Source organism: Pseudonaja textilis, chromosome 11 (assembly GCF_049901715.1).
Source record: "Pseudonaja textilis isolate UNSWEBS1 chromosome 11, rPseTex1.2, whole genome shotgun sequence".
Taxonomy (NCBI): Eukaryota; Metazoa; Chordata; class Lepidosauria; order Squamata; family Elapidae; genus Pseudonaja; species Pseudonaja textilis.
This window is the reverse complement of record NC_142000.1, coordinates 4546461-4558793: the sequence shown is the minus strand read 5'-3', so window position 1 is coordinate 4558793 and position 12333 is coordinate 4546461. Positions and strand designations below refer to the sequence as shown.

The window sequence follows — 12333 nt, the reverse complement described above, 5'->3', positions numbered from 1 at the left end:
CAGAGTCAAATTAGCCAATGACCAGTGATTAACTTTCAAGCCTTCTCAATGGTGGCTCTTAAATAGCAAAAATTATCAAGGGTTACTGCATTATATAGCTAACCCACGGCTAACTCTTCAAAACTCATTTTAATATTGAGAAGCCCAACGATTGCAAACTGAAGCCATTAAATCATGGCTGGTTGTGTTCTGAATCTGTTGGGACGGGGTTTCAGGTGTTAACTTTGTCCTGTGTTCCTGCAAATTTGGCAAGCACAGCATATAAAAAGCTTTCAAGTGCCTGGCAACGTTTTTACACTTTATCCTTTGATTGGTTAATGGAGCCCTAATTTGTCGGTGCAAATTGTCATTTTAGAGGTCACCAGATAAAACCTAATGACATGTCAATCCATTGGCCCCCTGGATTGTTTACTCGTTTATTCTTCAATATATCTGTCCTGCCTTTCTGCCTCTCCCAGCACTCAAAGCAATTTACAACCCTCTTTAAAACCAAAACCAAAACCATTAAAACCCAAATGGAGATCAACGCCAGTCATTAAAATAAGCAATAACAAACGGCTTGGCAAAAGAGATTGAACATTTTTACGATGTTCTTAAATAACCTCAAACACAATTCCTGCCTAGGAATTATGTTCTATCAGCCTTAGAAACTCAGAGGAGGTAAAGGTGTAGAAGTCCCTGTGGATTTTACTCTGGTGATCATTGCCAACTATACGGGGTGCTTCTCGTTTCCATTTCAACGCCATTCAGTCAGCACTGTCTGAAGACACTTCTGTGGTCATGTGACCAGCATGACATCACGGAGCGTTCTTTCCCCCCCCCCACTGAAGTGGTACCTATTTATCTACTCACATTTGCATGTTTTCAAACTGCTAGGTGGGAAGAAGTGAGGTGAGGACAGGAGCTACCTTGTTGCATGGCGCTTGGGTTTCGAACCTGGGCTGACGGCTTTTCAATTGACAATCCCAGCTCTTAACCACTGAGCCACCGTGCCATCCCTTAATTTTTTTTAGGGTCTTGTTAAATAACCTGAGATTGGAAAACAAAGATACCTGCCTAGGAATTATGTTTTATGAGCCTTAGAAACCCAGAGAAAGATTTTTATCCTGTTGACCTGCTCAACGTTTTCGCCACTGATCTAAGTAACTGCACACATATGTAATGAGAGAGGAAAAAAATCACCAATATGATTAGTCTCTAATCCAGTGGTGGGCTGCTGTGGGGTTCGTGGGGGTTCAGGAGAGCCCCTAGCTAAGATTCTGTGCAGTTCAGAGAAACCCCAAATCCCACTCCTGGCGGGCCCCACCCATCCTGCCCCTCCCCTTCCAGAAGTCCCCGCATGGCCCGTTTTGGATGCAGGTAAATGCAAGGTGCGCACGGAGGCTTGGGGAGAGTGAAAACCAGGCCTCCTGGAACTTCCCGAAGGCTGGAAACAAGCCCGTTTCTGGCCTCCAGAGAGACTCTGGAGCCCGAGAGGCCATTTTTGCCTTCCCGGGGGCTCAAAGAAAGCCTCCGGAGCTCTGGGGGAGCAAAAACACTCCCCCATGGTGCAGGAAGCTGACTAGGCCCCACCCACCCAGCAACTGGGGAGATGTCCCTTTACTAAAATTTTTGAAGCCCACCCCTGCTCTAATCCAGTTGGAGTTTTAAAGATATGTCTCATGGGCCGTTGGCAAATCTCTGAATGAAGATGGCATTTAGTGTGTGGTCATATTCTCTTGCCACCTCTGTACAGCGGTGCCTCCTGGACTCATAAATGAGAACAGATAGTCCTTGACTTACAACCATTCATTTAGTGATCAAAAAGCCATTTCACCCAGCTCTATAAATATACAACACAGGTAATCAATAGCAGTCCCTATCAAGTAAGATAACCAACCAGCCAAACAAACAAACAAACAAAAACTTTAACCCTAGGGAGGCAGGGTTAAGTGCGTCATCAGTTTAACATCGTTATGTTCCCACAAATGGTCCAAATCAGTGGTGGGATTTAAAAAAATTTACTATCGGTTTTATGGGTGTGGCTTGGCTTGATGGGCGTGGTAGGGAAAGGTAACTGCAAACCCCCCCATTCCCGCCCCACCCCACTAACCTGCTTTCCAGCTCCGTTCTCCTGTGCAGGGCAACCCAAGAAGACCCAGCTGATCAGCTGGGACTCAATGGGAGGCAGAGAAGAGATGGGGTTGGCGGGGCCAGTCAGAGGTGGAATTGGCCGGTCCTCCCAACTACTCAAAGTTTCCGCTACCGATACTCCAGAATTGGTCAGAGCCTGCTGAATACCACCTCTGGTCCAAGTCCAAGTACTTCTTGAATTCTATTGATCCTTATCTAGTGCCAATTTAGTATTAAACTTTAATTGATGTGTTGGCTGGGGAAATTTGGGACTTGAAGTTAAAGTTTCCAGGTTAGAAAATCACAACTCTAAATAACTCAAAGCGGACAGTTTCTAAGAAAGCCAGATAAGGAAAAGCAATCATTGCATAATGCAAATAAGAAACTTTCTCTCTTTCCTTTACATTTACGAATAAATCACAGCTGTGTCCATGGTTGCATGAATGGAAAGCTGTATATTTCCTTTGGCAAAATGTCTTCAACTACATGTGGTTGCTGTCACAACATGTTCACAGTCTTTTTCCCTCTTTTCTTTTCTTCTGCGGCTGTTAGGACTGACAACGTCGAATTTCAACACTCTAAAATGCTATTAACTTGCAGCTTAAATCTCCCTGTTTAATTAGGATTGTGATAATGCACAATAGTTTCTGAGTGGTGGCATAGTGGTTAGAATTCACTATTGTAGGCTAACTCACTGCCGACTGCCAGCAGTTTGTACCTGACCAGCACAAGGTTGACTCAGCCCTCCATCCTTCTGAGGTGGGTAAAATGAGGACCCAGATTGTTGGGGGCAAGAGGCTGACTCTGTAAACCGCTTAGAGAGGGCTGGAAAGCACTGTGAAGCAGTATATAAGTCTAAGTGCTATTTCTTTTCCTTTTTTCTTTATTGCCTTTCCTTCCTTCCTTCCTTCCTTCCTTCCTTCCTTCCTTCCTTCCTTCCTCCCTTCCATCCATCCATCCATCCTTCCTTCCTTCCTTCCTTCTGGTTATAATGCAGTATTGCAGGCTGACTCTGCCAACTACCAGCAGTTCGATCCTGTCCAGCTCAAGGTTGACTCAGCCTTCCATCCTTTCCAAGGTGGGTAAAATGAGCAGTAGCACTAAGTCTATTGCTATTACCTGGGTAAACTACTGATATATGCACAGTTTAGTTTCTAATCCTGCATTTTTTTTCTTTTCTTTTGTTTTTTTTGTGGGGATTTTTTGCAGTTAGCGGAGATGGAAAAACTGTTTTACTCAAAGAGAAGAAATTATTTAGTTTTGTTTCTTACGTGGAAACCGCTTGCTGAACATTTTGCTCAAAACTGAAAAAAAAATGAAACTTTGATTTTAGGTTTGGATGAATAGAACAATTTGGTAATTACAGAAATAGCTTGAAATGTTATGAAACGTAAAACAAAAGGTTATATTATTTTTGTATTTTATTGTACTGAAAAAAAGTCAGTTTTTCATTCGCTCTCTGTGTCTCTGCACTTTTCTCTTTCCCTCTTTTCGTTCTCTTAATTTTTTTTTTTGTCATTTTTATCTTTTGGTAAAACTTAATTTAAAATGATGACAAAAATTAACGCTGCACTGTTTCTACAGAAGTAAGGTAAAAGTTCCCCCTATCCAGTTGTGTCAGATTCTAGGAAGTGGTCAGTGGCGGGATTCAATTTTTTTTACTTCCAGTTCTGTGGGCGTGGCTTGCTGGGTGTGGCATGGCTTGGTGGGCGTGGCTTGGTGGGCATGAAATTCTCCTGTGCAGGGCAATCAAAGGTTACCCAGCCAACCAGCTGGGACTCAATGGGAGGTGGAGAAGAGATGGGGGCAGGGGCGGTCAGAGGTGGTATTTGCCAGTTCTTTGAACTACTCTAAGTTTCCACTACCGCTTCTCCAGAACTGGTCGGAACCTGCTGAATGCCACCTCTGGAGGTGGTGCTCATCTCCATTTCCTAGTTGAGGGAGTCAGCATTGTCCAAAGACAATTTCCAAGGTCATGTGACCAGCATGATTACATGCTCAGAATGATGCTACCTTCTCACGAAAGTGGTACCTATTTATCTACTCGTATTCACATGCTTTCAAACTGCTAGATAGGGAGGAGCTGAAGCGAGAGTGGGAGCTCACCCTGTCGTGTGGCATTCGGGCCTCAAACCGAGGTTCGAGCTCATTGTCTTTAACTGCCGAGCCATCATGCTCCCCTTTCTAGAAGGAGGGGCATGAGAATCTGTGGCATTTTAAACCCTGGAATCCTAGAGTTGGAAGAGGACACTGAAATTATCAATCACCTTCTACTACTTATGGATAGTAGAAGATCCTTCTACTATCTTCTACTATCATTTTCATCTTCTACTCTCCATGGATTCTTCTAGGACCCAGGGAAGCCTACAAAAAACCAACACTGGATGGAGCCAACAGAGGGGCTGGCACCTGGGTCAGGTGAAAGCTGGGACGTATGGAAATTGTTGAATAGACCGCACACGGGTACAACAAGTTGACAAGACACTCTGAGCAAATGGGGCGATTTGGTAGCTACCATTCTTTGTGATTGTGGCGACATGCAGACAATACCTGCCCTTTGTGTGCCAATCAGTGTTCACTTGACCTCATGGCAGCGTGACAGAACATAATTAATGGAGGTTTTTAAGAAGAGACTAGACAGCCACTTGTCTAGAATGGTATAGAGTCTCCTGCTTGAGCAGGGAGCGGGGTGGACTAGAAGACCTCCAAGGTCCCTTCCAGCTGCTATTCTATTCTATTCTATTCTATTCTATTCTACTCTACTCTACTCTACTCTACTCTACTCTACTCTACTCTTACTAGTTTCTGAGCAAGATCTGTTTAAATTGTGCCTATTTTAATCTTGTATTTTATAGTTTAATGTTTATGTCATACAGCATGCCTTATTTTAATTATGATGCTTCCAATACAACTAAACAAACCTACTCATTAGAATTTAAACCTACTCTGATAAATGCGTGCCCAACCTCTGCATGAACGTATCACAAAGTCCATCATCATTTTGGAACACGGGTGCAATTCTCTAGGGCTGAGCATCCATTGAAAATTATTCAAAAGAACCTCTCCGTAGCACAGGATTTCAACCATCGGTTCATTCTGTGCTAGCCTTAAAAGAAAAGAAAAGAAACGCTTTTAAGAGCCATATTAGCTCGAACAAATGGCCTTCTTAAACAGGCCGCTTTCTTTTATCAAAAGCTGAAAAGAAAAGTTAGACTATTTTAGCAAGCAGCAGAAAGAGTCTCTTTTATGTTCAGTTGGTACAAAGGACAAAACATCTTTAATTCTGAAGCATTACGAAACTGTTCATACTGTTAGGAAATTCTTCCTGACGTTCAGTCTGAATTAATGAATTCCAGGCCGCCGGGGGCCATTTGCGAATGGGCTAAAATTCCAGGAGGAAACGGACTACAAATGAGGCTACAAATGAACAAAATTTATGACCTGTAATTTGAGACATTAAAGAAAACACTCAGTGTGGGGTCCTTGGTACTGTCTGAGCTCGATGGTTTCCTTGCAGGTGTTTCATTATCAAAGTAGGTAACGCCATCAGTTTGCACCCGACTCCCTTCTAGGGTCGACGATGTCTGTGGAGATTCTCAGTCCTCCAGATTAAGGTTGTCCCAAAGGTGCTTTTTTTCCAAGAGGCCAACAGATTTTCTGGTTTTTCTTGGAAGATGTTTCGCTTCTCCTCCAAGAAGCTTCTTCGGAGAAAGAAGCTGAAGAAGCTTCTTAGATGAGAAGTGAAATGTCTTCAAAAAACAAACAAACCAGAAAGTTCAGTGGCCTCCTGAAAAAAAGAACACCTTTGGGATAGAATTGATAATGTTGCCTAGTTTGGTACTAAAATTTCTGCAAGAAAACCACCAAGCTCTGAAAGCACCAACGATTCTACATCTCAAGTCTGAGCTACAAATATTCGGTTCTAAAATAATCCTGACTCTTTTTTTAACTATAGGATTCTATTTCAGGTATTTAAAGACTGCCTGCATAACTCCCTCTCAAAGCCTCTTCTTTGCAAAAGTCAACATCCTAAATTCTTCCCAACTCTCAACTCGTTCTTGCTCTTCTCTAAACAGTATCTAAAGAGCCCTGGGGTTGAGAACTGGAACCAGGACTTAAGCTGAAGTTTGACCCAGTGCAGTTTAGAAGGGAATAATTATTTATTGGGGGGGGAATAAGATGGCTGCTGCTTGATATTAAAAAGGGCAGAAAACGTTACTACAATCCAGGAAATCCTTGAATAGTTTAAAGACTGTTCCAAGTTATAATGACACTGAAAACAAGTACTGTTTTTCACACTTGTGACCATTACAGCATCTTCATGGTCACATGATCAAAATTCAAGGCACTTGGCAACCGACTCATATTTATGACGGTTGCAGAGTACGTGATCCCCTTTTGCAAACTTCTGACAAGCAAAGTCAATGGGGAAGCCAGATTCACTTAACAACCATAGGTAAAAGTAAAGGTTCCCCTCACACACATCTTTTCTGGCTCTTAGAGAGCGGTGCTCATCTCCATTTCAAAGCCGAAGAGCCAGCGCTGTCCGAAGACGTCTCCGTGGTCATGTGGCCGGCAGGACTAAACACCTTTGAAGACGCACGGAACGCTGTTGCCTTCCCACCAAAGGGGTCCCTATTGTTCTACTTGCATTTTTTACGTGCTTTCGAACTGCTAGGTTGGCAGAAGCTGGGACAAGGAACTGGAGCTCACTCCGTGACGTGGCACTGGGGATTCAAACCACCAAACTGCCGACATTTCTGATCGACAAGCTCAGCGTCTTAGCCTCTGAGCCACTGCGTCCCTTAACAACCATATTACTAACTTAACAACTGCAGTGATTCACTTAGCAACTGTGGCATAAAATGGGGCAAAATTCACTTAACAATTGTCTCGCTTAGCAACAGAAATGTCGGACTCAACTGGGGTCATAAGGAGTATCTGTATAACTTTTCTTCCTTTTTCACTTCATGTGCTTTTTTAAAAAAAAAAAAACTACAGCTGCCTCTCATCTTAGACTCAGAACCATCTCTCCATATTCCACAATCTTTTCCTCCAAATTATTGTCTAAGGAAGTTATACTCTACACAAATAAAGTGCAACTCCCAGGCCCAAATAAACAACATTTAGAATTATTTTCACGCTCTCCCACTGCATAAATTAAACAGCAAAATATGGGTCCATTAGGAAGGATGGTAGGTTTGGTTTATGACAGGAGGGTATGCTGTGGTAGTAAAAGAGAGAGGGAGGGAGGGAGGCAGAGAGAGAGAGAGAGAGAACCCACACACACGCAATACAAGGAACATTGACTGCATTGGTTCCTTGTGTAACAATGAGACTGGAGAGCTACCTATCTGAAATAGTATAGGTTCTCCTGCTTGAGAAGGGGGCTGGTCTAGAAGACCTCCAAGGTCCCTTCCAGCTTTATTCTATTCTAAGCTCCCTGTACAAGCAGGAGAGCCTATAACGTTTTAGACAAGTGGCTGTCCAGTCTTACTTAACCATTTAACGACCACCACTGAAAAACTTGAAAAAATAGTTTACAGTCATGTGACAATCCACTTTAGGACCGCAATGGGCAGGCTCCATTATGGTAATAAGTTGAGGATGACCTGCATTTGTTTCTTAGTTCTTGGCAAAAGGAAAAAAGAGAGTAATTCTAAGACTGTAGAGCCATCAAGACTAATATTCTTGATGGCTGAAGAGTCTTAGAATTACTCTCTTCTCTTCTGGAGTTTTGATGGGAGAGAGAAGGACATAGATAATGATTTACTGTAGATTTTTTTTTCCCAAAGAAAGGTACTTATAAAATATTTGGAGCCTTCTCCTTCTTTGTGAAAATCACATAATAATAATAATAATAATAATAACAACAACAACAACAACAACAACAACAATAATAATAATATTTTTTTTCAATGCAGGGGTCTCCAGTTAAAAAAATACATTTATCTTTTCAGCAATACAATATCAAAAAAAAGGAAGGACGGAAGAGAAGGAAGGAAGGAAGAAAGGAAGGAAGAAAGAAAGAGAAGGAAGGAAAGAAGGGAGCAACTCACCATTTTTGTCTGCTCGTCTGAAGATCTAGAAGTAAAAAAGAGATATATTTATTATTTCATTATAACTTGGTCACTACAGTTCAAACCAATACTTATTTTTGTATGGATTAAGCCCACTAGTTGAATTATTATATCATGATAAGCCACAAATCCTAATTTACATGGTATAATGGCTGGAGAGCAAAACAGCATATGAAGCCCTAATTAAACAAGGAAAAAAATCTGGCTTTGCAGGAAGATGAGGTCTTGTTCACACTTTGCTTTTAAGCCACAATTGTATTAATCATAGCTTGTTGAACAAGCCAATTCGGTTGGGTACCATCGCCTGCACCAAACTATAAAACACAATGGAGAAACTACAGTGGCTGGGAATATTCTTTGGCATATTTATTTGTTTTGATTTTTCTGACCATACATTCCACCCCCCGCAAACTTGGTGATTCAGAGCATCTAACAGCAATTAAAAACAGAAGCAATGAAGTGAAATATGGTAGCCTTAATGTACAAGCAATCACACAAACCATTGTAGAGTCAGGTTCAGTCATGTGATGATCTACTACAGTATTTTACAACCTTAGGAACATACTTGCCAGACTCAGTTATGGTCAAAACTCAAGGACCACCTGGCAACCAGGATAAAAACCCAACAAACAGGAATTAGATAACAGCAGAAATTGTGGGACAGGAATTACAGATTAACAATATCAATGGCATATAAAGAGAATTTGTATAAGATGTTTTACAGATGGCATTTTGCACTGGCGCGGTTGGCAAAGATGTTTAAAGACAAATTAGCTAAATGTTGGAAATGTCACCAGATCCTACCATCATATGTGGTAGATGTGCGGAGAAGCAAAGAAATACTGAATGAAAATAAAGAGTTGGAAGAGATGATAAAACGACGTATTGAGTTAAAACCAGAAATATTTCTGTTGGGGATTCTCCCTGAAATGTATAACAAAGAGAAAATGTATTTTTAATTATTCACATTCTAACTGCAGCTTGAATGGTATTTGCACAACATTGGAAAGGTGAGGAGATCCCCACAGATGAGGAGATAATTAGGAAAATATTAGACTACGCCGAGATGAACAGATTAACAATAGCAATCAAGGAGAAAGAGCAAACTGAAAACTATATGATATGGGAAACATTTAATCAACGGTTAGAGAACAAAAAAGGAATTTGGTAATGAAGAAGAATAAAGAAGAATAGAAAATAAGATAAGATAGAGATAGCCATAAGATGAGAATTGTTAATATATCTAGGACAAAAATAATGAGATGTAATGTTAATATGGTACTCTCACTAGAAGAGTTGTATAATGTTTAGCTGTTTGATGTATCTTAATTCTAAGTTTAGAGAAATAATATTAATGTGAATGTGAAAAAGTTGTAAAGCGTTGTAAATGGTTGTAAAGTTGTAAATGGTGAAAAACTCCTTGTGCCCAGATGACACACTGCTTGAGAAAAAAATGGAATGTATGTATTTTTGAAGCTGAAAAATAGAAATCTTATTATTTTTAAAAAAACCCAGGAATTAAATAACCATATTAGAGGCCCTAAATTACTCCAGATGTCCATGCTCAGGATCGCAGCCATGTCTTCAGGGTTTTGCAAAACACAAGCAGGGTCAGAGGCCAACCTGATCCCCATGGAAATCGTATCCAAAGGACAGGGTCCACAAAAGAAAAGGACCCATTTCCTGCCTGTCATGGTTTGCGGGCAGCAGGCGCAGACAGATGAGGTTTTGGAGAGCGAGGACTCAGATGAGGGGCCTGCGTGTGACGCAGGGATGGGGCCAGGACCATCAGGGAGTGCAATGTCGCCTTTGGAGATTATGGAGGCTGGCAGCAGTGATGAAGAGGCCCCTGAGGAGCCTGTGCCCAGCATGCATGTGTGTAGGGCCGCTCGAAGGAAAGAGCAGCTGCAGCAGCATGGGAGACTCGGGAGCAAGGCTGCAAGGTGATGGCCCCTCCCTCACGAGATAAAAGCTAGCTGAGAAACCAGAGTTCTTTGCAGGAAGCAAAGAAGTTTTTGCACTCAAGCCTTGTGGACATTCGGACTCTCTTGGTTGGTGTTTGGAGACTCTTTCTGTTTGAAATATTTCTTGGCAATTTTATTTAATGTTCTTGGCAGCCTTGGACCACCTTGGCAAGGCTTGTTCTTATCAGAGACAATTAATTTGAAACAGCCTTTTAACCGGGAAGGAACAGAATTCGTAAAGAATCATTAAAAGGTTTTGCTGTTACCTCTGTTTCATGTTTGTTTCCTTGGAACAAGGTTTGGGTCAGAACACTCTCCTTGATTCACGGCATTGATAATACGCTTATTCTGCCACATCTAATGAGATGACTAGCAATGGGAAAGAATTAATAAAGGAGAATATTTATAGCTCGGGGTTGACATGAGGGGGTCCTTGCTACTCTCTGAGCTTAGCTGTTTTCTTGCAGATGTTTTGTTGTCCAAACTAGGTAACATCATCATTGCTAGAAGGGAATGGAGCTTGGGGAAGGGAGGAGGAAGAGGAGGAGGAGGGGAAGGGGAAGAGGAAGGAGAAGGAGAAAGAAGAGAACTGTGAGGTCCTTCGTGCTCTCTAAGTTTGGCTGTTTTCTTGCAAATGCTTCATTGCAGTGCACCGATCATGTTACCTAGACTGGGTAATGAAATGTCTACAAGAAAACACCTAAGTTCAGAGAGCACCAAGAAGCATAGAATCCTAGCGCTGGAAAGGACCTTGGAGGTCTTCTAGTCCAACCCCCTTGCCTAAGGCCTAAGGTTGATCTTCCTACCATCCTGGACGTCCAAACTTCCTACCATCCTGGATGTCCAAACATCCTGGACGTCCAAACACCCATCCTGAGTGTCCAAACTTTTCTTGAAAACCTCCAAAGGGCTTTTCTTTGGTGCAAAGTCTCCTGGGCCGCCCCCCCCCGCCCCCCCCAGGGAGAAACAGCACTGAGTGCCAAGCGAGGGTCACCTTGTTTTTAACTTGAACTGTTGTTCTTCACCATCTTCCCTTCCTAAGACGTTTAGCAGCTGTTCCCATAACAGACGCCCGATGAACAGCCAGGGAAAAAGGGGGAAATCTGACCAAGATCACTGAATTGCACCGGTGAGGATATGAAGCTTACAAGATATTTCCTAGTTTGTCGGTGGGTGGGGGGGGAAATAGATTGGTGGAGTAACGAACGAAACAAAGGAGCGTTTATTAAGGACCAAGCGTGGGGGAGTTACAAACGCTGAGCCCAAAGTCAAGGGTGAGGTTGCCAACAGAACGCACAATAAAATTAGATTTGATACTCCGATATTAGAAAAGAGGATGCGCCAGCAAAGCTGATCCCTGTGAACCCACAATGCTTGTATAATTAATGTAGGATAGTAAAAGAGACGCCATCTTTTTCTCTGCATGGGACGGAGATAAATTGAAGCCAAACCAAGCAGAAGCAGAACCAAGGGAAGGAGAGGGGGGTGACACACAAACACACATACAAATAATAGGAGACATCTCGTGGAAATAATATCTGGAGACAAATACAGTAAATAACAACAACAACAAAAATCAGTTCAAAAAAAAAAACGCTTAAGAGATGGAGGCAATCCACTGCGGAAGACAAACCTCCCTTGAAACCTCCAGATGGGTTGGAAGTACAATTCGTGAAAATCATGGCTAACTTAAATTATTATTATGATTATTTTTTAAAAAAAACCAGACTCATTAGAGTGCACCAGCTGAAATTTCCCCAACTATGGTTCTGGGCCACCCAGAATTATTGGAGTTGGGTACCATATCAAATGCATAATGAATATATAATGAATGAATGAATGGATGAATGGGTAGAGGGAAGGAAGAAATAAAAGTGAAAAGAAGGATAGCCCATCAAGCTTGGTCAGGCCATGAAGCAACTGGCAAAGATTCCTGAATGCTCCTTCATTGCTGCGGGAGCCATTCTTGTAAAGGCTGACGGAGTTCTTCTCTTATATCCAACAGAACTGAGACGATTATTTTGACTTTCTTTCATATACTTTAGACAGATATAGAGTGAGATAGCAAGAGGGGAGAGGGGAAGGGAGAGATGGTAGGTAGGTAGGTAGGTAGGTAGGTAGGGAGAGAGAGAGAGAGAAAGAGATGTAGATAGAGAGATGGATGGATGGATGAATAG

General features: G+C 42.0%; 1 protein-coding gene across 3 annotated transcripts in view; it reads right to left on the bottom strand.

Moving 5' to 3' along the window:
• NECAB2 (N-terminal EF-hand calcium binding protein 2) overlaps positions 1–12333 on the bottom strand; it is a 239797-nt gene that overhangs the window by 215729 nt on the left and 11735 nt on the right. For all 3 annotated transcript variants that reach the window (XR_015744934.1, XM_087940473.1, XM_087940474.1), the window contains exon 2: positions 8172–8196. Coding sequence is in view for 2 of the 3 variants with exons in the window: in XM_087940473.1 (XP_087796599.1) it covers positions 8172–8196 (25 nt within the window). In the remaining variant the exon portion in view is untranslated. The remainder of the gene's footprint in view (positions 1–8171; positions 8197–12333) is intronic.